Raw genomic sequence first — 26,369 nt, forward strand, 5'->3', positions numbered from 1 at the left:
CAGGTCATGATCTCGTGGTTCATGGGTTTGAGCCCCATGTCAGGCTCTAAGTTGTCAGCATAGTTCACAACTCAGAGCCTGCAGCCTGCTTTGGATTCTGTGTCTACCTGTTTCTCTGCCCCTCCCTTGCTTGTGCTCTCTCTCAAAAATAAATAAATAAACATTAAAAAAATGTCTCTAAGCCTAACGGGCGCTCAAACTCAGGACCCCAAGGTCAAGAGTCACATACTCTACCAACTCAGCCAGCCAGGCACCCCTGTGATTTTCTTAGTTTTAACAATTAAACTATGCTTACGTCAGATGTTAACATTAGGGGAAACTAACTAAAGGGTATTACAGGCACCCTCTGTACTATCTGTGCAACTCTTTCATAAGTCCAAAATGATTTCAAATTAAAAAGTTAAAAAAAAACACCAAAAAACTGCTTCAACATTTGGGCAGCAGAAATATAGCTCAGATGGTAAACAGTACAACTCTTCTCTCTAGGCCCTATCTCAATAGTCTTGTTGACAATCCCACTGTTCAGGTATTGTTGCAAAGATGGTAGAAAAGCTAGGAGAAAGCCAGACTGGGAATCATGGGAAAGATGGTCAGAAGTTGGTGCCTCTTCTGCACCTGCTCCCTCCTTGCTTCCCCCAGCCTTGGGCCAGACCCCCACCCCCAACTACTGGGCAGACTCAGCCCCAGCTTATGCTCCTCTGACCTCAGGACTGGTTAGGCCTGTTTGGGGAACTACTGCTCCAACACCAGCACAAGGCAGTTTCAGAAGCTCTAGTGGTATCCTGAATTTATTGGGTTGATTCCTGAGCTGACCAGTCAAAAGAATATAGAGATGATGGGGGGTGGGAGGGAGGGGAGGGTGGGTGATGGGTATTGAGGAGGGCACCTTTTGGGATGAGCACTGGGTGTTGTATGGAAACCAATTTGTCAATAAATTTCATATATATAAAAAAAAATAAAAAAAAAATAAAATAGATCTTAACTTGCTATTCAGTTTTTCTTTAATTTTGTCAGTTGTAATAAATAACATTTATTTGAAAAAAAAAAAAAAAGAATATAGAGAAATGTGGTTTTCCTGAAAATAAATTTTGCACATTCAGCAAGCAAGGGAGCCTCGATGAAGATTTTTGAAGATAACAGAATTATACTTTACAAATAATTATTTTAGTTATATTTTTAGCCATTCAGGTAGTTGGTTCTATTCATTAGTGATTTCTATAAAAAGCAGCACCTGTTAGTGTTTTAATCTAATGAGACTGCATATATGATATCTGTTATGACCAACTCTAAATAAATGGGCTCTGAGTTAACAATCACCTATAGTCCATAAAAGGAGGGAACATGCATCCCAAGTAACTTCACTGGCTAATCCTGGAAATTTATCAAGTTGGGTGTGAATTGAATATTCTTTCCCAGCATAAGATAGCCAGTTAGATCAAGATCTTAAGGCATCATAATTTCTTACAGAACATATTTCTTCCTTCTCCCATTTTTAAAGAATCAATCCTAATGGAACTCTGGTATATCCCAATGACAGCATATCTGGTATGTCCCGATATTCAAGGAGCTCTGCTGATGTCCATTTGTGGCTTCCTGTCAAATCTGGGACACTCAGGCACTGAACTATTTAAAGATGTTTATGATCTACATTTCACTTTTTGAGAAGAGCCCTTAGTTTCAATTTTAGTGTATCTCAACTATCTGGAATGCTTGTGGTTCTGGAAAAAGACCTTTTTTAAAAAGGAAGGTAAGTTCATGATAAGAGAAAATTCAAGGAAAGGAAATTCCTTCCCAGTAGTCTAAGTGCCAAGAGCAGTTCTCCAATGAAAGGCAGTCCTGAAGAAATGATTTCCCTTTCTCACTGTATCCTCCACCACTCTCTCCCTCCTTGCTTTCAGTCTTAACCAGTCACACTGTACTGTGTGCTTCCACCCACCAGTTCATTACTTTTGAACAAAGTCAACTGTTAAAAATAGCTGCAATATATCATTTGAAACAATAATGAGGTTTCAGGAGGATCAAATCTGAATGTTTGAGTACAAAAAAAATTAAATTTTGACATTTGTCTTCATAAAGGGGTGAGATCAGAGCCAAGGGCATATCTGAAAATGGTGTGCTGTGAACAGAAGCTTATCTAAATGTTAAGACAGTGACTCATGAGCTTGGATTCATGTGACCATTGTACACAAAATGAGTGTCTGTGTGAAAACCCTGCTGTCTCAGGGCTCAGAACCCTTTTCTCAAGAATTTCCATGGCATGAATTAACTCAGCAGGTGATCAAGTCAGGCTTCTTCTCCCAGACCCAGTCTCCATCTTTCTTACCTTGATGTTTCTAATCCAGGACTGAGCCCCTTTCAAACTATCTTCATTGATTTCAACAAGTTTTTCCCGCCAAGCAACTGCTTGAGCATCAAACTGTACAAAATTGAATTTCCTTTTATATTTCAGCTGTTCCTGTAAGAGAAAATTATTATTTAACCAAAACACCACTCAGATGTAAGAAAAGGTTAGGCTAGGTCACAGTTTGATACATTTTAATCACTATGAAATCTCTTTTCAGATCTGGAAGCTAAAAATTACATTCAAAAGAAAAAATCTTTTCAGAAAATATTTAAACAAAATTTATACACAGTTTGGATATTATGCTTTTACAAATGTATATATGTCTGAATATATTATATATATATGTATATATATATACACACACATATATATATGCGTGTGTGTTTGTATATATAATATGACCTTAAATGTTGTCTTTAATACTGACATTAATGGTATACTGCATACACAAACTAAATGCAATCTGCTTCAAGAAAAGAAATCCCAAATGCCATCATCATTTTGGCCATCATCTTTTTGTTAAGGCTAGCATTTGGTTACATACCTTTTTATTTGCCTTCCACCAACCCACATTTCTCCAGTAGAGGTTTATCGAAATAAAACCTGTATTTTGTATTTGTGAACACTCCCCACAATTATTTTTTGTGGTAATACATCAATACTACTCATTTGTGACAGTACCGCTATATCCATTCTAGGAGTTAGGAAGTGGAAGCAGTCTGCCTTGGGTCACACAACTCAGAGCAGTCTGCCTTGGGTCACAGCACAGGTAGAATAAGAATTGGAAGCTCCTAACCATCAGCCTACACTCCTCCCATACATCAGTTCTGGGGCCAATGCATGCAACACCCCTAATAAACACTGGAAATTAAAATAAAAATGCCAAGCTGAAGAGCATCTGGAAAACGATGGAGATATGGGCACACCACAGATTTCAGGATAGAGAAAACCTGGAGCGATAGACACTGAAACTCCCTTAGTGTCCCACCTGTTACAGAAGACCCTGCCACGGGAAGGGTCTGCTTGCAAAGGAGAACTGATGAATCTCTAACTGGCAAAAGAGAGCTTTTATCTGAAGTGGCTTCCCTGTGGATGCCTGAGTGCAGACCTTACCTGTGCACCTTGCAGAACCAATGCAGATGAAGGCTGCTAAAGATGCATTCATGACACAAAGGCCCCCCAAATCCATGAACCTGACAGCTCCATCTAACCTGTATAAACTGGATGATCTTGTCCTTCACCAAGTCCAGTTTGCTCTTCATTGAGTGAGATGTATCAATGAGGACGTAGACAAAATCATTACGTACTTTTCCAAAGACGATTTGACTTCCATCCTGCAGCCACTTAATCCTAGGCAGGAAATTGGTTGAAAGTGAATTTTTACGGCCTGTGGCAATGACAGGTCTTCCTAAGAACTTAATAATACATATACAGAGGCCAAGCTGTACTATATTGTTTATGCACAATCTTCTGTGAGTGGATTACTCACTTGGAAGGTTTCCTGTGAAAAATCCTACATTTGAGCTGGCTCCCTTGTTCACCCCCACCTCCACTATCCATCATCAATCCATGTAAAACCGAACTAGGAAAATCAATAGGACAGAAAAATAAATCCAATACTGGGTTCCAAAGCCAGAAGTAAATTACTTCCTGTCATCTGATAGTTTCAATCCCTCAGTGACTTCAGACCATTTGTTCTTTTAACCCTGCTGACTGCAGTCAAGCTAGTAATGCCAGCACATTCCTGAAGCTTCAGTGAAGCCTATAGACAATATCAAGCAACCCCAGATCCCTATAATAACTAAGCATCAGGCAGTTGGAGAAGGACTACTTCTGTGATGCGATCTCAGACTCCCATAACAGGATGTAAATTAAGTTCAAGGTGAGACCTGGGGTAAGGGGAAAGGCAGAGGGAAAAAATCCTTGAAACTGAGTTCAGAGTTCACCAAGGCCTAGGTAACTACAATTTGTAGGGCAAAATATTGATGAAGAGGTTGCTGCATAGAAGCAGAGGGGGTGGGGAGGGATGGACAGAGAGAGAAAACAGGAGAAAGAATGCATTCTGGCCATCTGCAGAGAGTGCCCTAAAGATTTTGGCTCAGTAGGGGCGCCTGGGTGGCTCAGTCAGTTAAGCATCCAGCTTTGGCTCAGGTCATGATCTCATGGTTTGTGAGATCAGCACAGACTCTGTGCTGACAGCTCGGAGCCTGGAGCCTGCTTTGGATCCTGGGTCTCCCTCTCTCTGTGCCCCTCCCTTGCTCTCTCTCTTTCCCTTTCTCTCTCTCAATAAAAGAAATATTAAAAAAAAAAGATTTTGGCTAAGTAATAATCAGGGCATGCATGTGAAGAAACTACTAAAACCAAGGAATAAATCACCATAAAGGAGTAACTAGATCAGCACCTCAGAGCTTACCCAGGGCTAGTTCATCTTCCAAACAACCTGAGTGGGAAAGGCTCCATAATACATGGGACATCAAGTAGAGTCCTCATAAGGGTATTGCCTTAGTAGTAGGACCAAATTAGCCCCAGACTAAAGGCTGCCCTGGACCTGTTAACATAACTTACAAGCAAGCCCCAGAGGGATCCACGTGATTTCAAGGAACGTAACTGCATCATGGAACATGTATTTTAAAATACAGCAAAATCCAGCACCCAACAATGTAAAATTCAAAATGTCTGCATTTCAGTAAAAAATTATCAGGCATACAAAGAAGCAGGAAAATATGATCTACAACCAGAAGAAAAACAGATAAACAGAAACAGACCCTAAAATAATACAAATGATAGAATTAGCAGAAAAGGATGTTACATAGCCTATTATAAACATAACCCATATTTTCAACAAGGTAAAGTATAAGCAAAATGAGGACAGAAATAGAAAATATAAAAGGGAATTTATAGAGATGCACAATAACCAAAATGAAAAATATACTACATGGTATTAATAGATATCAGACACTAGCAGAAGAAAAGATCAGGGAACATTAAGAAAGACATTGCAATTTAAAATGAAAACAACTGGGGAGCCTGAGTGGCTCAGTCTATAAAGCATCCAACTTTGGCTCAGGTCATGATCTCATGGCTTGTAGATTTCAAGCCCTGCATCAGGCTCTGTGCAGACAACTCAGAGGCTGGAGCCTGCTTTGGATTCTATGTCTCTCTCTCTCTCTCTCTGCCACTCCCCAGCTCACAAACTGTCTGTCTCTCTCTCTCTCTCAAAAATAAAAACATTTTTAAAATAAATAAAAATAATAAAATGAAAAGAGAGAAAAAAACAAAAAGTAGAGAATAAACAACTCATGGAACAATGTCAAGGAGTCTAACATATATGTAGAAACTAAGAAAAAGGAGAAAGAGGGAAACAGGAAAAATATTTGGACAAATATGGCCAAATGTTTCCAATTTTGATAAAACAATATATGAATATATACAAGAAGCTCAAAGAACCCAAAAAGAAGAAAAATGGAAAAGAAGAAAACCACCAATACACATCATAATATAATTTGAAATCCAATGATAAAGAAAAAAGTCTTAAAAGCATCCAGAGGTGACATAAAAATAACAGAAGACTTTTCACCATAAATCAAACACACCAAAAGATAATGGAGAAAGATTTTTAAAGTACTGAAATATAAAGTGTAAACCTACAATTCTATATAAAGCAAAACAAAAAATATTCCAAAAACAAAAGGAAATTAAAGAGTTTTTCAGACTAAGACAGCTGAAATAATTCATTATCAACAGACCTGCACTGGGATAAATATAAAGAATAAAGAGGTATGGAAATATCAAATATGTGGATAAATACAAAATACACTAATTCTCATTTTAAATCTATTTATACAAAAATTGATTATTTATAATACATTATGGTTTATAGCATATGTGGAAATATGGTGTAGGACAATAATAGGGGTGCCCGAGTGGTTCAGTCAGTTGAGCATCTAACTCTTGATCTCAGCTCGGGTCTTGATCTCAGGATTCTGAGTTCAGGCCCTGCACTGAGCTCTGCACTAGGCATGAAACCTACTTAAAAAAAAAAAAAGTATAGGACAACAATAGAAAAGACAGAAGAGAAGAATGGAAGTTATAAGATTTTTATGATATAGATGAAGTGAAATAGTATTTGAAGGTAGACTGTGGTAATTTAAAGATGTATACTGTAAATGCTAATGCTGTCACACATACAACAAAACAAAATAAAGAGGTAGAGTTTATAAGCCAAAGGCAGAAATAAAATGGAATCATAAACTCTCCAACAAAAGATGGTAGAAAAAGAGTAAAAAGAGAACAAAGAACAGGTAAGACAAAAAACAAATAGCAAGATCTAGATTTAAATCCAACCAAATAAATAATCACATTAAGGAAATGATCTTAATACTAAAATAAAAGGTAGAGATTAGAAATGACTTATTAAAATGACAAAAGATAACAAGTGTTGGAGAGGATGTGGAGAAAAGGGAGCCCTTGTACACTGTTGGTGGGACTGTAAATTGGTGCAGCCACCGTGGAAAACACGGAGATTCCTCAAAAATTAAAAATAGGACTACCATACATTGCAGCAATTCTGCTTCCAGGTATTTACCCAAAAAAGAAAACACTAACTTGAAAAGATATATGCAGCCCCATGTTCACTACAGTATTATTTACAATAGCCAAGATACGGAAACAACCTAAGTGTCCATTGACAGATGAATGGATAAAGAAATTGTGGTATATATATATATATATATATACAGTGGAATATCATTCAGCCATAAAAAGAATTAAATCTTGCCATTTTCAATGACATGGATGGACCTTGAAGGCATTCCACTAAGTGAGGTAAGTCAGACAGAGAAAGACAAGTACCATATCATCTCTGTTATATGTGGAATCTAAAAGAAAAACAAAAAACAAGTTTATAGATTCAGAGAACAAAAAGACTGCGGACTCCAAGAGGCAGGGTGGGAAAAATGGGTGAAAGGAACCAACAGATAAAAAGAAACAAACCAAAAAAAAAAAAAAAAAAAAAAAACCCAACCAGAGTTTGGGGAGGGGATAAATGGAAGATTTTAGGATTTTTTTTCTTTATCTCTAGTATTTAAAATTTTGTGATGATGTATGCTGAATAGGTCTTTTTACTCATTTTCTGGACATTCCTTGCAACTTTCTTTCAGTTTGGAACTACCTGTCTCTCAGTTCTGAAATTTTTTGTGATATTTCCCCTTCATTTTATATATGTCTATAAGCTGTCTATTTGTAGGTACACATGTATGTTAACCTCAACCACAGGATGCTTGTGTTGCTTTCTGAGAGACTGCCTTCATCTTCCAGCTCTCCCATTGAATCATTTATTTTGGCTATCATATTTTGAAGAGCTCTTGTAATTCTTAATATCTATATGTATGTATAACAGTATTTTCCAACTTTCTGAGTGCAATATTTTCTGTCTTTCTGAGAATATTAATATGTTGGTTTTCTCCGAAGTTTTATTTTTGTTTTTTGTTTTTGTTTTTTACTCCCTGTATTATGTATTATCTTAGTCTCTTTGTCTATTTGTTTTGGAGAACAATATGGAGTTAAAAGGCCAAGATAGATTGGATTTAAAAAACAATACCCATATATATTCTAAGAAACCTATTTCGATATAAGACACAAACAAGTAAAGGTAAAAAGACAGAAAAAAGAGAACCCATGCAAAAAAAATGATCAAAACACACTGGAGCTAAAAAAAAAAAAAAAAGAGGTTAGAGTGGGAGAGAGCCAAAGCATAAGAGACTCTTAAAAACTGAGAACAAACTGAGGGTTGATGGGGGGTGGGAGGGAGGGGAGGGTGGGTGACAGGTATTGAGGAGGGCACCTGTTGGGATGAGCACTGGTGATGTATGGAAACCAATTTGACAATAAATTTCATATATTAAAAAAAAACACTGGAGCAGCTCTATTGATACTGGACAAAGCAGATTTCAGAAAAAGGAATACTGCCAGAGATAAAAAGGGACACTTAATAATATTAAAGGAATTCATTCATCAAGAGGACATAACAACCCTAACTGTACATACACCTACTAATAGTTTCAAAATACATGAAGGAAAAAATGACAGAATTGAAAAAAGAATAGGCAAATCCATAACTATAGCTAGAGATTTCAGTGCTCTTCTCTCAACAATTTGTAGAACAATTTAAATAAAAAAGTCAGTAATGATATGGAAGACTGAAACAACTCTATCAATCAACTTGAACTGAGATATTTATAGTATATTCCACCCAACAAAAGCAAAATATGTAGTTTTTCTTCATATCCTGGGCAACAAAATAGGTCTCAATAAACTTATAAGAACTAAAGCCATACAGTATCCCTCCGTCCATAGTGCAATTAAAAGCTATCAGGAAAATCCACAAATACTTGAAAAGTAAACAACATATTTCTAAATAACCTTTGTTCAAAGAAGAATTATAAGGGAAATTTGCAAAATATTTTTAAGTGAACATAATGAAATACAACATAATGTGAGAGGCAGCTAAAGCAATATCCCAAGAAAATTTAAATGCTTATGTTAGAAAGAAAGTTCTCAAATCAGTGATCTAAGCATCCATCTTAAGAAACTTAAAAGTAAGGAGAAAGAAGGAAATAATAAAGAGTAGAAATCAATGGCACCAAAAGGAGAAAACCATACAGAGAAAAAAACCCCACTGATACCAAAACCTGATTTTTTGAAAAGATCAATAAAATGGATAATCTCCAACCAGGCTTAAAATAAAGATAATATAAATTACTAACATCAGTTCTATGCGTATGTGAAGAAATGGAATACATAATTAAAAACCTTCCTACAAAGAAAAACTACACGCCCAGATTGTTTCAGTAGTGAATTCTACATACATTTAAGGGAGAGATGATACCAACTCTCCACAAAGACTTCTGGAGAATAGAAAAGAGGAGAGAAGTTCCCAACAACCCCTAACACTTGGTGGGTGGAGAAGGACAAATAGATCTGGCAGGTACCAAGTGGAGTGTCTTAAACAGCATCCTTTTTCCCCAGACCTGAAGTCCAAACTACTGTCCCCAAAAGTCAACCCCAAAACAATAAACAGAAGACTCCAGACACAAGGATTACTTGTTCTAAGTTACCCACTGCCAGGTGGGTTTTAAGAAACTGGGGCTCTGAAGAGTTAATATGAGGCAAACAGTTGTCTGCAGCTTGTGATTTTATAGCAGAAAACATAGAAGGATGGAAGGAACTCTCATTTTCAAGTGGTTACTGCCCACTGAGTACTAGTCTATACTCTATAATCCATAGGGCATATTTGTAAATGGAATTATCATTCCCACTTTATAAATGAAGAAACCAATGCACAAAGACATTAACTAACTTGCCCAGGGTCACACAGAAAGTGGCAGAGCTGGTATTATAATCCAGCTCCATCTGACCTCAGAGGCCATGCACCTAAATGGATTTGGTCTTTGTGGTCTAAAGCTGTCCTCTGGCATCAGGGAGGTGAAAGCATTAAGGTAGATCATCCCCATGGGACTGATGCTGAGGTCACAGCATTAGTACCTCAGATGCATTAGCACTGGCAGATTTTAAGAACCAGCAAGGTTGACAAGGACCACATGAAGTTATTTTTAGCTGAATATACATTATTCCATTGTATTAAAATACTCCACAACATTGTTAACAGTTGCCTTGAAATGTAATATACAAGTACAGAGGACAGGTGTAATACAATTTGCAATATGTTCGTGGCCCACAAAAAATGCAAGACATGAGCAGAAGCATTCCTTAGTCTCCTATAGTGTACAACCAACATAATGACATATTTCTTTGCTGTCTTTTTTAAAAAGTCTGCTTGGAATCAAAGCAGCTTGGAATCTGGATCCAAACATTCCCCTTTATTACAAACAAAAAGCCACGAGCAAACCATCAGATGGCAACCCTGACATAACAATGTTAATTGGCTGGTTTTTGTGGTTAAGCATTTACAGAGAAGTCACAGATTTTAGTTTCAAGGGAAACTAGACCACTTGTACCCTCCTGCAAATTTACCAACCTCTTCTGAATCTGAGCAAGGACTGTGTGGATTCTCTCATTGTACCAGGTACACTTCTCTTTGGTAATGCAGACGTGGACCAAGCTCCCATCCTTCCAGGGTGCATGGACAAATCTGCTGCAGTATTTCGCATGGACTGTCTTCTTGTTGGTCTCCTAAATAAAGGACAAAGTACAGAAGCCATTCAGACCATTCAAAGAAGAAATCTCCAGATGGCACCCCATCTCTGCCTTATTTATACAGCTCCTAGCACTCACTTCCATGGTAAAATCTTTCAACTGCTGGTTCAACCAACATGTACTGGGGCCTGCTCTATATGGAGCCCTGTGCCAGATGTCATGAATGATAGTCAGAAAAACATGTGCAATCTCATCTGTGCCCCAGAGAAGATAATGTTTCCAGCAGGGAGACACTGTATGCACATGCTCACACGCATGCACCCACACAGAGAAAGTTAGGAAGGCAGAGCACTAGACACCCAGCACCTGGTGCTAGGTTGAGACAATAATAACTGGGCAATCTGACAACAGAATAAAGAGTTCTCAAGGACTAGAGGGTCAGTAGGACTCTCTGGAGGAGGTGGGACTTAAGATTCACACACAAAAAATCTTTCCATTATTACTCCCAGCCCCAAATGAAGAAAAGTAGCCAAGAAACCCATTCTACACCTAGCATCCTCTACTGGTACATACAAAACTGGTCTGAGGACAATGGCTTCCCACACATAGAGCTCACTCAACTGATTTATGAATTTATCAAGCACAACTCCATGTCACCAGCAATACAATCTTCTAGGCAGCAGCACTAGAAACCATAAACAAAGACCAAAATTCCTGCCTTCATGGAGCTCACATTACAGGGAAAGAGCTAGATAATAAACAATCATACAGCAGGTCAGATGGTGATAAATGCTATAGAGAAAAATAAGGAAGGAGAATAAAGAACAGGGGATGGGAGGGGATGGAGAAGTTTTTTTTTTAAGTTTATTTATTTCAAGAGAGATGGAGAGAGTGTAACCAGAGGCAGGGCAGAGAGAGAAAGAGAGAGAGAAAGAAAGAAAGAGAGAGAGAGAGAGAGAGAGAGAGAGAGAAAGAAAGAAAGAAAGAAAGAAAGAAAGAAAGAAAGAAAGAAAGAGAAAGAGAGAAAGAGAGAGATAAAGAAATCCCAAGCAGACCATGCATTGCCAGCAAAGAGGCCGACATGGAACTCGAACCCATGAAACTGTGAGATCATGACCTGAGTCAAAATCAAGAGTTGGACACTTAACTGACTAAGCCACCCAGGCGCTCCAAAGAAGTTAAAACCTAAAAAAAAGAAAGCCTTAAACAGAAGGTAAAATATGAGCAAAGACCAGCAGGAACAAAAAGTGTGGCCATATGGAGATCTGGGGGAAGCTTGAGGACTCAGCAAGTGCCAAACCCTGTGGTAAGAGTAAGTGTGTGCCTAGCATGTCTGTAGAATTTTAGGAAGGCTGGTGTAGTCCAAACAGAGTGAGCAAGGGTAAGGGGTGAGATGATGCTAGGGCAATGTGAGGAAGAGAGCCAGATGCAGACTCCGTAAAGCCTACTGGCTAATGGAAGTGACTCTGGCTTCTCCTCTGAGTGAAAAAGGAACTATCCAAGAACTTTAACATGATAAGAGACAAATTTTTTTAATTAAGATATAATGGACATATAACATTATATTATGTATACAATATGATTTGATATATGGATATATTACAAAATGATTACCACAATAAATAAGTAATGCCCATCACCACACATAGTTACAGATTTTTTCTTGTGATCTATTTTAAGATCTACTCTCTTAGAGAAGTGACAGAATTCATAGTTTTAAGTTTTATTTACAATTTTAAAATTTAATTTATAAAAATATCATTTTGAAGGTTACTCTGGCTACTCTGTTGAGAACAGACCATAGAGGGTCAAGGACAGAAGCAGGTCCATACCAGGGTAGTATCAGACGTGGTGAGAAGTGGTTGGATTCTGAGTTACAGACATATTATGAAGACGGAACTGACAGCATTTAATGAGAGGTCAGATGTGGGTGCGGGAGAAAAGAGAGCAGTTTGGGATGACACTACGGTTTTCAGCCCACAGAACTACAAAAATGGAGTTGCAATGAATTTATGGGAGGAAGATTATGGGAAGAGTAGCCTTGAATGGGAAAATCTGAATCTGGTGTCTGATGTACTAGGTTCAAGGTGCCTATCAGACATCCCATTGACATGGCAAGTAGCCAGGTGGAGATAAGGGAAGGACTCAGGGCTGGAGATTTAAATGTGGAAGTCACCAGCATGCACACAGTATTAAAAGCCACAGGACTTGATGAGATCATGTAGAGAATGGGTACAGAGAGAGAAGAGGTCCAAGGACCGCACTTTGAGGCCCTCTGGCATTTAGAGGCTGGGAACATGGGAAAGAAGTAACAAAGAACACTAACAAAGAATAGCCAGTGAAGTAAGAGGAAAACAGGACAGTGTTTTCTGCAAGCAAATGAATTTCAAGGAAGTAACCAACTATATGAAATGTTGATAGTAGGTCAAGTAAGAGTGGGACTGAGAACTGACCCCTGGATTTAGTAATACATGTATCCCTGGAAAGAGAGGGTTTTGGTGGAGAGAGGGCCTTGCTGAAGTGGAGTGCATTCAAGAGGGCATGGGAGAATTGCCAAGACTAGAGAAAGGGAACATATACAACTCTTGAGGAGTTGGATTCTACAAAGGAACAGAGAAATGAGGCAAATGAGGCAGAAGCAGAGGCAAGTATGGGGATCAAAATCCTATATTTTTAAGATGAGAGAAAGAACACCATATTTGTGTGCTGATAGGAAAGATGCAGAAATAAGGGTAATAATGATGATACAGAATAGAAAGGGGGCAATGAGTAAATGGCAAATAGGGATCAGTGCACACATGGAAGGGTTGACCATAGACAGAAGTGAGGACAATTTAGCCATCTTGGAAGTAATATGGGTAGAAAACACAGGCACAAATGCTGGGGATTTGTAGATAAGAAGTAGATAACATTCATTCCAATGTTCAATGAAATGGGAAGCAAGGTCACTAGCTTAGAGTAAGCAAAGAGGAGATGGTGTTTGAAGTTTGAGGAAAAAAGAATAGACATCTTGGAGAATGAGCATCTGAGTGGATTGGAAAACTACAGGAGGTGGACAGCACAAGAGATCCATGAGGTTCTTCATGGAGAGATTCACGAAGTTAGAGGTCATGAATTTAAAGGGAAGCCAGGTACCGTGGCTATGTGCTTTTCTCTGGTTTCTTCTGCTGCAGTCAGATGCACAGCTATAATGCAGAAAAGGCAGAACGGTGGATTTAACCAGGGTTGGGGTTTTGCCAGATGAGAATAATAACTTAAGAGAGGAAAAGTAGCTGAGCATGTACAAAAGGGACAAAAGGATAGAGAGAACAGACAACAGGGAGTAGAAATAACAAATTATATAATCCCAGTGAGTTGAAAGATTGGAATTAGGTAGTAGAGGAAATGACCTTAAAAAAAGAGGTCAAAAAGTGGGACCTTTGGAACTGATTTATGTGGGTTATGATGGAAGAGTTATTTGTAATGACAAGGTCAAGGAGATGCCTATGGCAGGATTGGTAGAGATGGGGTGGAGGAGAAAGTCACCAGAAAAGAGGAGGTCAGAGAAATGAAAGGCCAGGGTGTGAGAAGGGTCATTTTCATGGGATTAACATTAAAAAATGGTTGGATCCAGTGACAGCAAGTCACAAGCTACAATCTTCAATTAATGATGGGGGTAACCTGGGAGTCAGAAAATGTCAGCAATAGGAAGTGTCATGGGTGGTACATTCTGATGACATAGGAAGACAGAGGGAGAATGGTCAAGAAACAGCAACAAGGAATAAGGAAGGACAGCACCCACCTCTCCCACCCACAGGTCCAAGGAGAATGGGAGAGAAACCAGGGTCCTCGAGAAAAAACCCAGACAAGCAGACAAAGAGAACACTGCAGAGAACTTGACACTACAGTGGGTGTACTGATATCTTCTAGTTCCATGGGGCACAGTGGAGGGAATTTAGGAGTTAGGGAGGAATGGAGGAAACTCAGAGATGGGAATGAGGATTGAGAAGTCTGGTGGTGAATGATATGAACATGGATGAAGGGCATGATGAGATCAGTCTTGATGTTCCCAAGACAGGCAGACAGGGGAACCACATGTCAACCACAACATAAGGATGGAAGGAGAAAGATGTCCTCTCTCTCATTCTCACCATGTTCTTATCCCTCAAGAGTTCTCCCTAGTCTCAATCCCAAAACATGGCCTTCTAACTGTGCGTTATGCACTCCCAGATGGAAACACACCAGACCATATGTTACATGAATACGGGTGTCAGACAGCAGAGTGTCAGAATGGGAAAAGCACAGTGTAAGGTCCCAGCAGATAGTTCAAACCCTGCCATCTCATGATATAACCTCTCAGAGGCCTTGTGACTTTGTCTTCTCACGTGTGCTATGAGAGCACAAATACTCACCTTGCATATAAAGCCCACAGGCATTCCATAAATGCTCATTTCTGATTCACAGTGTTTGTAATTAAAAAAAAAAAAAAAAGAAAAAGAAAGAAGGTAACCTCTACTGGGCATCTCCTAAGTGCCAGGCACTGTACTCAGACATGCATTTTTTAGTTTGGACTTTACACCACTCATTTACAGATGTGGAGAGTAAGACTTAAAGTGTTAAATTATTTGCTCAACATCTCTAAATTAGTAACTGGAGAAGTAGCATTTACAGGCAGGTCTTCCTACTCCAAGTCCAGACCACATGGATCGGTACCTAGTGAAAGCTCAATGAATATCTGTTAGAGGAATAAATGGCAAGACTAGAGTGGGTCTGTGAACATCAAGGCTGGCTTTGTGCACAAACAGCATGAGCAGCCATGAATGCAATGTGATTTAAGGGGTGCCTGAAATCCTCTAATTGGAAATGCATTTTTAAATGTTTGTTTGTTTATTGAGAGAGAGAAAGGGAAAGCATGAGCAGGGGAGGGGCAGAGAGAGAGGGAGACAAAATCCCAAGCAGGCTCCACACTATCAGCACAGAGTTGAACACAGAGCTCGAGTCCCTGAACCACAAGATCATGACCTGAACCAAAATCAAGTCGGTTGCTTAACCAACTGAGACACCCAGGTACCCCTGGAAATGCATTTTGGTCTCCTCCTCCCACCTGTTCATCCATCTTAGAAATACTACATAGCAAGGCCTTTTTAGTCATTTATTTCTCAGTGTAAGCGAGTTTCCTGGATCCGTCCCTACAAACCAGTTTTTATCATTAGAAGTTTAGGGGGTCCTTCCCAGTGGGGGTCTGGGAGAACCCTAAATAATCAACTTATTCATGGCTTCAGTTACTCCCTACCTCACACACAATTCAATTTTAGGTATAAATCCAGATAGCTTGTGGCCCCAAATACTGAAAATAAAATTGTCCCTTTTCTATCAATATTTGTGGAGATAACTGTACTGTACACTTCTCAACTTCTACTGTATTATTTTTAGCACAAGAAATTTGAGGTAAAATTCCCCATTTATAAGCCAGACTCTTCAACCTGTCCCCATAAGATTTTGTTTAAATTATCAAGAAAAAATAAGGAGAAATCAGTTTTAGAGAGGACTTGAACATACCACATTGTCACCAGCTCACAGTGAGCTATGTTCAAATTGACATGGATTGATATTTCTAAATATCCAGGGCCTAATGTATTTAAAAAATGAAAATCTACATATGATTAGATTACATACGATAACATATGATTTCCTGAACTAATAACATTACTGAATAATGACTACAAAATCAGAAAACTGTGCCAGGGGAGGAAACCCACAAATGAAATTTCCCTGCAATATGCAATTACTCCACATTCCAGTGTAGGGGACACAACTCCTGGACACAAGTCTTCTGTCAATTCTGCATTTCTCTCAACCAATTTTTACATTTTCCTCCTTATAGTTCACTGTAAACACACGGCACTAAGAAGGCTAAAACACCACATTGTGTGGTTAATGTAGCCCCCACGGAAAAAGCCCTTCCTCAGGAGGACGCACAGAACCCAGTGGCCAGCCAGCCTAAAGGAGTGGCAAAGACACTGGGGTTTTACCTCTATAGGATGGACAGACATCTCAGTGATCATGACATTGAATCAGAGCCTTAGAGAATACATAAAGTGACGGTACATTGGAGGACCTTGATTTCCTCTCCAGTGGTCTCTCCTGGGCTGCCGTTACTGGCACATCTGCTTTGTTGCTCACATTTTGATTTTCACTTCAGAGTATGGGCCTTTACTATCTTCTAAAAGAGTTTTCCTTCAGTTTTACAAATTTGGAATATTCATTTTATCCTGATTTTCTGTTTCCTATTGTGATACTTTTTAGTCTTTCCATAATTCTAAACTTCTGACCATCTTCTGGGTACTGTCTACACATCAGTGTTTTGCAGAGTGTGGACCCTGGACCAGTAGCTTCAGCATCATCTGGGCCCTCCCTCAAACTCACTGACTCAAGCATGCTGAAGTTTAGGAACCTAATTATCCTTTGATTGTGAACTAGAGTCAAGCATTTTGAGAAGCTATGTTCCTTCCAGAGCCATTGACACAATGGAACCACCTTTTGAAAGTTTTCAATATACACCTGTCCAGTGCCATAATCTCTTAAGAGAATTTCTTTTTATACTTATGGGGAATCCACTAAATACTGGCTGGTAGCCACTAGACTAATATATCTTTAAGAGAGTGACAATATAAGAGGACCATAGAAATCCCTGCTTTGGGCATTTTCACCATCCAATTCACCAATAAAAGGTGAATAACTGACAAGGTCGAATAATTCTGAGACTCATAATGCCAGCTCCTGGCTTATGTACCATTATTGTGTAATCTATTTATATTCAGAAACCATTCCCAGACATGGTCTCCACGTCCCCAAGTGGTGTTCAGTGAAGTGTAACATGGGAAGCACAAAGCCATCTTCCTTCGCAGAAACCCAAGCTGGTTTCCCTCCATGCTGCCTTTCAACCTTGGTCTTGCCCTGGGTTCTAGTCTGAGGGGGGCCTCACCCATCCAGGGCACCAAAGGAAGCCCATAGCCATGCCCAGGAGTTCACTTCACTTACCGCACTAGTCTGCACAGACTCATTTCCTGGTTTGGCTTTTACATCAACGACTCCATCAGCATGGCGGAAGGAGCAGTCAGCAAGGACGTCATAAAAGGACAGCCCCTGGGCTTTCAAGCCATATTTCTGTAGCCACTTCTTGGAGTCCCAGGTGTTCTCTGGATTTGATTCATTCTCTACAGAGGTTGCTCCTGATTCTATTTGTGGAATTACAGTTCATCAGTGCCATTCATATTTTGCAAGCCATTTATACTTCACCCCCAACTTAATATTTAGCAAGCGGGAACATATTTTGTTAGGTCACATTCATTTCAGGAAGCATGCTTTCTAAACAGGACTGGCAAAGAATTAGTTCACCAGACTGGAAGGCAGGGATCTGCTACTTTTCATCTCATTTCTTCCTTTACCTAAGTTGCCTACCCCATGCGTATGGGAGATGGCTGGCAGACCAAGGCCATGTGTCAGGAGAGCATTAAACTTGGGGTCAGAAGCTCTGGGTTCAAGTCATGGCTCCACCACTTACTAGCTCGGGCAAATTGCTCAGACTTGGATGAATCACTGCACTTAACCTCTCTGAGCTTCCACAGAATTGTTTACCTGCAGATCGAAGATAGCATCTGTTTGGCCTTCCTAAATGTGTTGAAGCGATTCAAGAGAAAAGTTACGCGAAAGTGCTTTTTGATGAGTGGGGGTGAGAATTAGGGGTATGTAACCTGTGTTGAGGTAGAAGTCAGTCAACCACAGAAGGCTGGAAGCCTGCCTCTCAGGAGCTCCCCTATTAACTTTGGCGAATGTATTCTGATTCAGAGCCTGGGCCTCAAATCAGCAGGCTCAGAAACCTCATATAGTCAGCTCAGGCACCTATAGCTATATCTATAACTCACCCTAGTCAGGCTCACAGGTTAAAGTATAATCCAGAAAGCTAATTGCCCAAATATCCCCAGCCTTAGCACATTCCTTTGCCATTTTCCAAAGATTATCTATACTCTTTAAGTGGGGGGTGGGGGGTGCTCTGTTAGCTGGTCAGAACACCATACAACAGAAAAGTATTCATCCAGGTGGCTCAAACTACTAGTGCCACCTAAAGGAGACAGGAGTATCTGGGGGTGGGCAAATCTGAAGCTGAGAAGGAGGCACTCGTTTCTGGAGTAGGCTTGCACTAGCCGATGGAAGCTAAATGTACACCTCTCCTCCCAACTCCATGCTCCCTAGAAGCACACTGGTAGGAAAAAATTGACCATGCTGGAAGTATTTACAGAATCTGGAAATCAGAGCTTTTTTATTCCAGGGAGTGCACTGGCAAACATTTACCTGCCTGCCACTGGAAGGAAGGCAGAAAGGACTAGCTCTTAGCCCCATTGAGACCAGCAGAGCCCTAGGAGGTACCAGGAGGGGGTGCTGGGCAAAGAAGTAGTTTTTTATAACATGTACCACTGCATATTAGGTCTACTAGCCCTAAAAGTTTACTTCCACTTAGATAAGTGGTTTTCAACCCTGCAGAGTGGAATCCTCTGAGTTCTGTACTGATACCTGAGCCCTACCCATTAGATTCTGCTTTAATTGGTCTGGATATTGAGATTTTTCAAAGCTCCCATGGTGACTGTACTGTGCAACCAAGCTTTACAACTACTGTCAGGTAGAAAGAGCTTTCTAAATTATGATTTGGTGACTCCACCAGTTATGCTTCTATCAGACATAGATTCAAGGTCAAGGACACTTTTAATGAAAAAGAAGCACTCAATACTAGTGCAACAAAATATTACCCATACTTATACATTATTATATTTAAGGGAATATAAAATTAGAATAGCATTTGACAAAATAGAACACTTTAAAGACAACTGTTTCTCAATAGTATGTAAAGGATCTGCCAAGTAATACTATATGTGAGCCATGTCCTCAGATTTTAATAGAACACCTTATAAATAATGCGCTTAAACCCTCTAGAATCAGACTTTCTCAAAGAAGTTTGATTTTGGCTTTTGAACTTTAAACCAATCTGGCACCAAAAGCCCCTTTGCACATTGTCCCCAGTTACCAGCAGTTGGTTTCTATGTGATTCACAAAGCATCTTCATATCCTGTCCAGGGAACTCAAATCAGAGGTTCCCCAGAGCTTCTCATCCCCAAGGCTCTCCTGTTTTCCTGCATCTCAGGGAAACAGCAAAGAGAACAGAGCCATTTTTGTCAGTGGGATCAGTCTCCTTGGAGAAACCTTTTGAGTGACTATTTTTCCACAGTTATTGTTAATTACATTCTAAGCCTTTGTCTCCTCTTTCTTCCTACTTTATTCTCCTTCCTTCTTTCTGATTAACAGGTGTAGTAGGAAATAAAATTTTCATTCAGTTATGTCCATAGATAGCAACACACAAATTAGCACATATTTCTGCTGTTTTGGGGTTGTCTTCTCTTTTTCAAAGTTTATTCAGAGAGAGAGAGAGAGAGAAATCCCAATCAGACTCTCAGCTGTCAGCACAGACCCCAATGCAGGGCTCAAACCCGAGAACTACAAGATCACGATCTGAGCTGAGGTCATGATCTGAGCTGAAATCAAGAGTTGGACGCTTAACTGACTGAGCCACCCAGTTGCCCCAAGGGGTTGCCTTCTTTTAAAAAGACCAGAGCCTTTTCTCAATTATAAATTCAAGCTTACCATAAAAGGACTTCCTAAAAATACATCAAACCAGTAAGGGATTTTAAAGAGCCAGAGACTAACTTCTGACTCTAAGCTTCACCCAGGAACAGGCGGTACAGTCACTTTGATGGGGACTCAAGGAAAACTCCAAAGCAACTTGAACTTCATAAAGGAAAGAAGGGGCAGCCAGGCATGCAAAAACAAAGAGCCTAGGTGCTCCAATGATGAAGAAAGGAGAAAAAGGGGGTAAATCTTTCCACTTTCAGTGCTAATTACACTAATTAGTGGGTGAGCCTCATCTTCCCCAGATGGGAAGGGGAAGGGCATTATCCATTCATTAGAGTCACTTACTAGAGAGTTCTTTCCATTCCCCTGCAGTTATCTTAATTAAAAGTGTTACATAAATTCTCACCCACAGAGCTTAGGATAATACTTTCATTTATTAGAGCTGTGAGCTCACAGCTCATCCTATTCCATGTGACAGATTGCTAAAGATTTTCTCTCAGTTACTTGCAGGAGAAGCAGCACATGACAGACCATATCTATGCCATCTATAATGTGCCTGGTCCTCTCCATCCTACTTGTCGATCTCAAAACATGTTTTAATGAGCAGGATCTACTGGCCAGTACTTTTGAAACATCACTAGCCAGGGTCACATCAAAAAGACAAAATGGGTACCATTTATCTGTGCCCCTTCCTCCCCACAAGGTGTAGTCCTGTAGTGGCTCATGGCCATCAAGGATTTATCACCATCATAACTGCTCTCCTTATGGTGATGGTTATCCTAATGTGTGAACTTCGCAGGGCCATGGTACCCAGATATTTGGTCAAAGATTACTCTAGATGTTTCAATGAAAGTATTTTTAGGTGAGATTAACATTTTAATGTTTATTTATTTTTGAGTGAGAGAGACACAGAGTGTGAGCAGGAGAGGGTCAGAGAGAGAGAGGGAGACACAGAAGCCAAAGCAGGCTCCAGCCTCTGAGCTATCAGCACAGTGCCTGATGCGGGGCTCGAACTCACAAATGGTGAGATCAGACCTGAGCCGAAGTGAGACACTTAACCAACTGAGCCACCCAGGTGCCCTGAGATTAACATTTTAATCAGTAGACTTTGGGTAAAACAGATTACCCTCCATATCATGAGAGGGCCATCTCCATTCAGTTGAAGGCCTTTAATAGGAAAGAGACTGAAGTCCCCTGAGGAAGGGGAATTCTGACAGCAGACTGCCTTGGGACCTGAAATGCAAAACCAGCTCATGAGGGCGGGTGGCCTGTCTGGTCTGTCCTGCAATTTGGACTTTCTAGCTTCCATACTCATTCAAGTCAATTCCTTGAATCTCCCTCAATCTCTATCTCAACCTCTTTTTGTATATACATGCACACATGCACACACAAATGCGCACACACACTACATACACACACACATCCTATTGGTTCTGTTTCTGTGCAGATCCCTGACTGATATGCTCATCCTCCTCCACTGAAGAGGACTTGTCCAGCACCACATTCCTGCCATGCAAGGTTCATGTGCCTTTCAAGCAAACCACCAGCTAATGAATAAACTAGAGCTCTAGATCTGACACCGACCTCTGAGAGCATCAAGTTCAGTGTTTCTCGCACTATGGTCCACAAACACTATTTACCCTGCATGTCGGTGGCTATCACTCAGAAAGAGGTTTCTTAGCAAAAAGTTTAGGGAGTTTGAAAATAAAGTTTCAATCAGTTCTTCATCACAGGACTTGTATGAGCCTTTGTTACAGGAATCAGCAGTGGGCCTCACCATGGGTAGAGACATAAATAGTATTTCCTACAGTTATTTGGTCCCAGAACCCTTTCTGCATAGAACATTTGGGAGGGCTTATATTTGATAGACCACAGTTTGGTACACACTTCCCAGCATCCCTATTATCATGAGTGTCATGAGACACTAAGCCAACACTTGGCTGCCCCATGGGAAGTGGCATTGGCAAAGGATGCTGTGAATTAGTTGAAAAGGAAAGGTTCAGAAGAAGCTGAAAGCGATGTTCAACAGAAACAAGGAAAGGAGGGGGACAGGCAGGGAATGAAGGAAGGAATTATGAACAGCTGGGAGGGAGGGAAGAAGAAAGGTGGCAACTGTTAAGGATAAGAAATCCAGCTGCCTGCCTGTCAGACATGTGAGCCAGCTCAGCAGATGGCAGCTGCTGGACCAAGGACTATCTGCAGGTGAGAGACACGATGAAGCCTGCCTGGGTGGGCACCCAGGAGACGTCTTGAAAGCATGGCTCTAGAGACATATCTGTCTCTGGGCAGACATGTGCTCTGTTCACTGTACTTGCTGACTAACATGACATTTTCCATTCTACAGCTGTGATAGTACCATGTGCTGAGCATATTTGCCTGGCACTGCAAGGAGCCAAAAAAGAGGAGAAGGGGATGCAGGGACAGAGAAGGGTAACCCAGAAATATTCTGCACCACTTGGCCTTGCAGGGCAGGTTTGGGTAATTGTTCTCTGGAGTGCCCCAGGGGTTATGCACACACCAAGGGTTACGAAGGCCCTGGAACAAAGAGATGCAGTGATGGGCCTTCGGTCACATCTCTAATATGGGACGGAGCCAAATGTACAGTTATAGAGTAGGCCCTGAGTGGACCGTGACTCCTAGGCCCTTTCTCCTCTGGAATATCATGAAATGATTTTTACTTCCTCCTTTAATACTTGTGAAAATCAAAGCAAAATCTCTGTGGAAAAGAAGGGTTCCATGGCTTACCCAACTTATTTGTAAACCAGCGGAAAAATGATTGTAACACTAAGTGTCTCTAATTCCTACAATCCTCAGTGGGGGGAAGTGGGAGGGAAAGGAAATTGAAAAAACAAAAAGGCAAGAAAGAAGCAGACATAAAAACAAAGACAAAAAAGCACCAACAGTGGACAGGAGGTGGGAGAGGAGCTAACGCCCTCTCCAAGACAGCAGTCCCCATTTCCCTTACCTTCTCCTCTGCCTGATTCTGAAAGAAGGAAACTGAAAAATTTTTGCTTTATATGTGGGCTGTGAATGAGGCAGCTGCAGAAAGAATGTTTAAACCCCAAACAAGACCTGCAACTGGCTACTAAGAGCAGCAGTCAGACAGTGACAGACCAGCATGAAGGCTGAGAAGAAACCACTAGCAGACCACAGATTCCAAGACCAGAACTACAAAAGCCACATTGGTTAAGTTTATTTATTTATTTTGAGAGAGACAGAGAGAGAGAGTGCATGAGTGGAGGAGGGCAGAGAGAGATCGAGAGCCAGAGTGAGAAAGAATCCCAAGCTGATAGCTTGGAGCCCGATATGGATGGGGCTTGAACTCACAAACCAGAAGATCATGACCTGAGCCAAAATCAAGAGTTGGATGCCAAATGACTGAGCCACCCAGGTGCGCCAACAAATGCCACATTCCAATGTATCTACATCTACAATGACATTTAAAATAAATTGAAGGATCTCGCGCTCCGCGAGTTCGAGCCCCGCGTCAGGCTCTGGGCTGATGGCTCAGAGCCTGGAGCCTGCTTCCGATTCTGTGTTTCCCTCTCTCTCTGCCCCTCCCCCGTTCATGCTCTGTCTCTCTCTGTCCCAAAAATAAATAAACGTTAAAAAAAATAAAATAAAATAAAATAAAATAAAATAAAATAAAATAAAATAAAATAAAATAAAATAAAATAAATTGAAGGATAATAGTTGAGTAGGCAACAAATTATACCTGTAGCAACAATTTCTTTAAAAGTAGTGTGGGGGCGCCTGGGTGGCGCAGTCGGTTAAGCGTCCGACTTCAGCCAGGTCACGATCTCGCGGTCCGTGGGTTCGAGCCCCGCGTCAGGCCCTGGGCTGATGGCTCAGAGCCTGGAGCCTGTTTCCGATTCTGTGTCTCCCTCTCTCTCTGCCCCTCCCCCGTTCATGCTCTGTCTCTCTCTGTCCCAAAAATAAATAAACGTTGAAAAAAAAATTAAAAAAAAAAAAATAAAAGTAGTGTGATGTGGTAAGATAAATCAATTCAAGATACTTAGTATAAAGTGGAAAAATCAAGATTAAGAAATGAGAAAGGGATTGACAGAGTTTGGGAACTTTAGATTAGAACCTGAAGATCACATGGTAGTGAGAATGGGAACCATAAAGCAGAGTGGGGATGCTGGGATTAGACCAACAGAGAAATCTGAATCTGCTTCCCTTGGGAAATTAAAATACTGCCACTTTTTTGATCCTGCATTACCAATGCCAGGGCTTGATCTTTTTTTTTTTTTTTTTTTAATTTTAGTCAGTTTGTTTATTTCATGTATTCTTTAAAAATTTGTTTCTTGAGCTATAATTCATATGCTATAAAACTAATATTTTTAAATGTTTTTAGTTTGGTGGTTTTTAGTTTGTTTACCTGGTTGTATAATCATCATCACTATTTAATTCCAGTACATTTTCCTCACCCCACAAAGAAACCCTATACTTATTAGAAGTCATTTCTCATTTCCCTTCCCTTCTCCCCACTATGAGTTTACTCTACGGATTCATCTATTTTGGACATTTCATATAAAATGGAATCATACAAACTGGCCTTTTATGACTGGCTTATTTCAATTAACGTAATGCTTTCAAAGTAATTTGTGCTGTAGCATGTATCAGTACCACATTACATGTATTATGGCTACATGATATTCCACTGTAGGGCTGTATCACATTTGCTTATCTACTTATCAGTTACTGGACATTTGTTTCCACTTTTTGTTTTTATGGCTATTATGATGATGCTATGAACATTCATGTACAAGTTTTTGTGTGAACATGTCTTTTTAAGGACTTTTAAAAAATTCAAGTATAATTAACATACAGTGTTACAGGAGTTTCAAATGTACAACAGGATTCCACAATTTTATATATTTGTCAGTGCTCATAAAGATAAGTGTACTCTTGGGGCACCTGGGTGGCTGAGTTGGTTAAGCGTCCGACTTCGGCTCAGGTCATGATCTCATAGTTCGTGAGTTCAAGCCCCACATCGGGCTCTGTGCTGACAGCTCAGAGCCTAGAGCCTGCTTCAGATTCTGTCTCTGTCTGTCTGTCTGTCTCTCTCTGCTCCTCCTCCCACTCCTACTCTGTCTCTCTCTCTCCAAAATAAATAAACATTAAAAAAAATTTTTTTAAAGAGAAGTGTACTCTTAATCCCCTTTATCTATTTTACCCATCCCCCCACCCACCTCCTCTCTGGCAAATACCAGTTTGCTATCTGTATATAAGAGTCAGATTTTTGTTTGTCTCTTTTTTTTCTTTGTTTTGTTGTGTTTAAGTTCCACATATAAGTGAAATCATATGATATTTATTTTTCTTTGAATGACTTATATCACTTAGTGTTAATCCCTCTAGGTTGATTCATGTTCTTGTAATTGGCAAGATTTCACCATTTTTTATGGCTGAATAATACTCCATTGTGTATATATACCACATCTTCTTTATCCATTCATCCATCAGTGGACATGTAAGTTGCTTCCATAACTTGGGTATTGTAAATAATGCTGCAATAAACATAGGGGTGCATATATCTTTTTGAATTAGTGTTTTTGTTTTCTTTGGGTAAATACACATTAGTGCAATTATTGAATTATTGATTTATATCATAATTTTATTTTCAATTCTTTGAGGAACCTTGATAATGTTTTCCACAGTAGCTACATCAATTTGCATTCCACCAACAGTGCACAAGTGTTCCTTTTTCTCCACATCCTTGCCAACACTTGTTATTTCTTATCTTTTTGATTCTAGCCATTCTGACAAGTGTAAAGTAGTATTTCATTGTTGTTTTATTTTGCATTTACCTGATGATTAGTGGTGTTGAGCATTTTTCATACGTCTGTGGCCCTCTGTATATCTTTGGAAAAATATCTATTCAGATCCTCTGTCCATTTTTAAATTGGATTTTAAATTGTTTTCTTGTGTGTGTGTTGAGTTGTATAAGTTCTTTATATATTTTTTTATATTAACCTCTTATCAGATGTATCATTTACAAATATCTTCTCTCATTCAGTAGGTTGCCTTTTTGGTTTGTTGATGGTTTCCTTCACTGTGCAAAAACATTTTACTTTAGTGTAGTCCAATAGTTTAATTTTGCTTTTGTTTTTCTTGCCAGAGAAGACATATCTAGAAAAATGTTTCTACAGTTGATGTCAAAGAAACTACTCTCTATGATTTCTTCCAGGAGTTTTATGGCTTCAGGTCT

At 39.9% G+C, this 26,369-nt stretch overlaps 1 protein-coding gene across 3 annotated transcripts in view; it reads right to left on the minus strand.

Moving 5' to 3' along the window:
* Positions 1-26,369, minus strand: part of VWA3B (von Willebrand factor A domain containing 3B) — a 209,618-nt gene that overhangs the window by 98,714 nt on the left and 84,535 nt on the right. For all 3 annotated transcript variants that reach the window (XR_004343390.1, XM_032592628.1, XM_032592627.1), the window contains exons 9-12: positions 17,519-17,715; positions 10,380-10,534; positions 3,556-3,694; positions 2,324-2,455 (exon numbers count right to left, since the gene is read on the minus strand). Coding sequence is in view for 2 of the 3 variants with exons in the window: in XM_032592628.1 (XP_032448519.1) it covers positions 2,324-2,455; positions 3,556-3,694; positions 10,380-10,534; positions 17,519-17,715 (623 nt within the window). In the remaining variant the exon portion in view is untranslated. The remainder of the gene's footprint in view (positions 1-2,323; positions 2,456-3,555; positions 3,695-10,379; positions 10,535-17,518; positions 17,716-26,369) is intronic.

The sequence above is a fragment of the Lynx canadensis genome, chromosome A3 (assembly GCF_007474595.2).
Source record: "Lynx canadensis isolate LIC74 chromosome A3, mLynCan4.pri.v2, whole genome shotgun sequence".
In the NCBI taxonomy this organism is placed as follows: Eukaryota; Metazoa; Chordata; class Mammalia; order Carnivora; family Felidae; genus Lynx; species Lynx canadensis.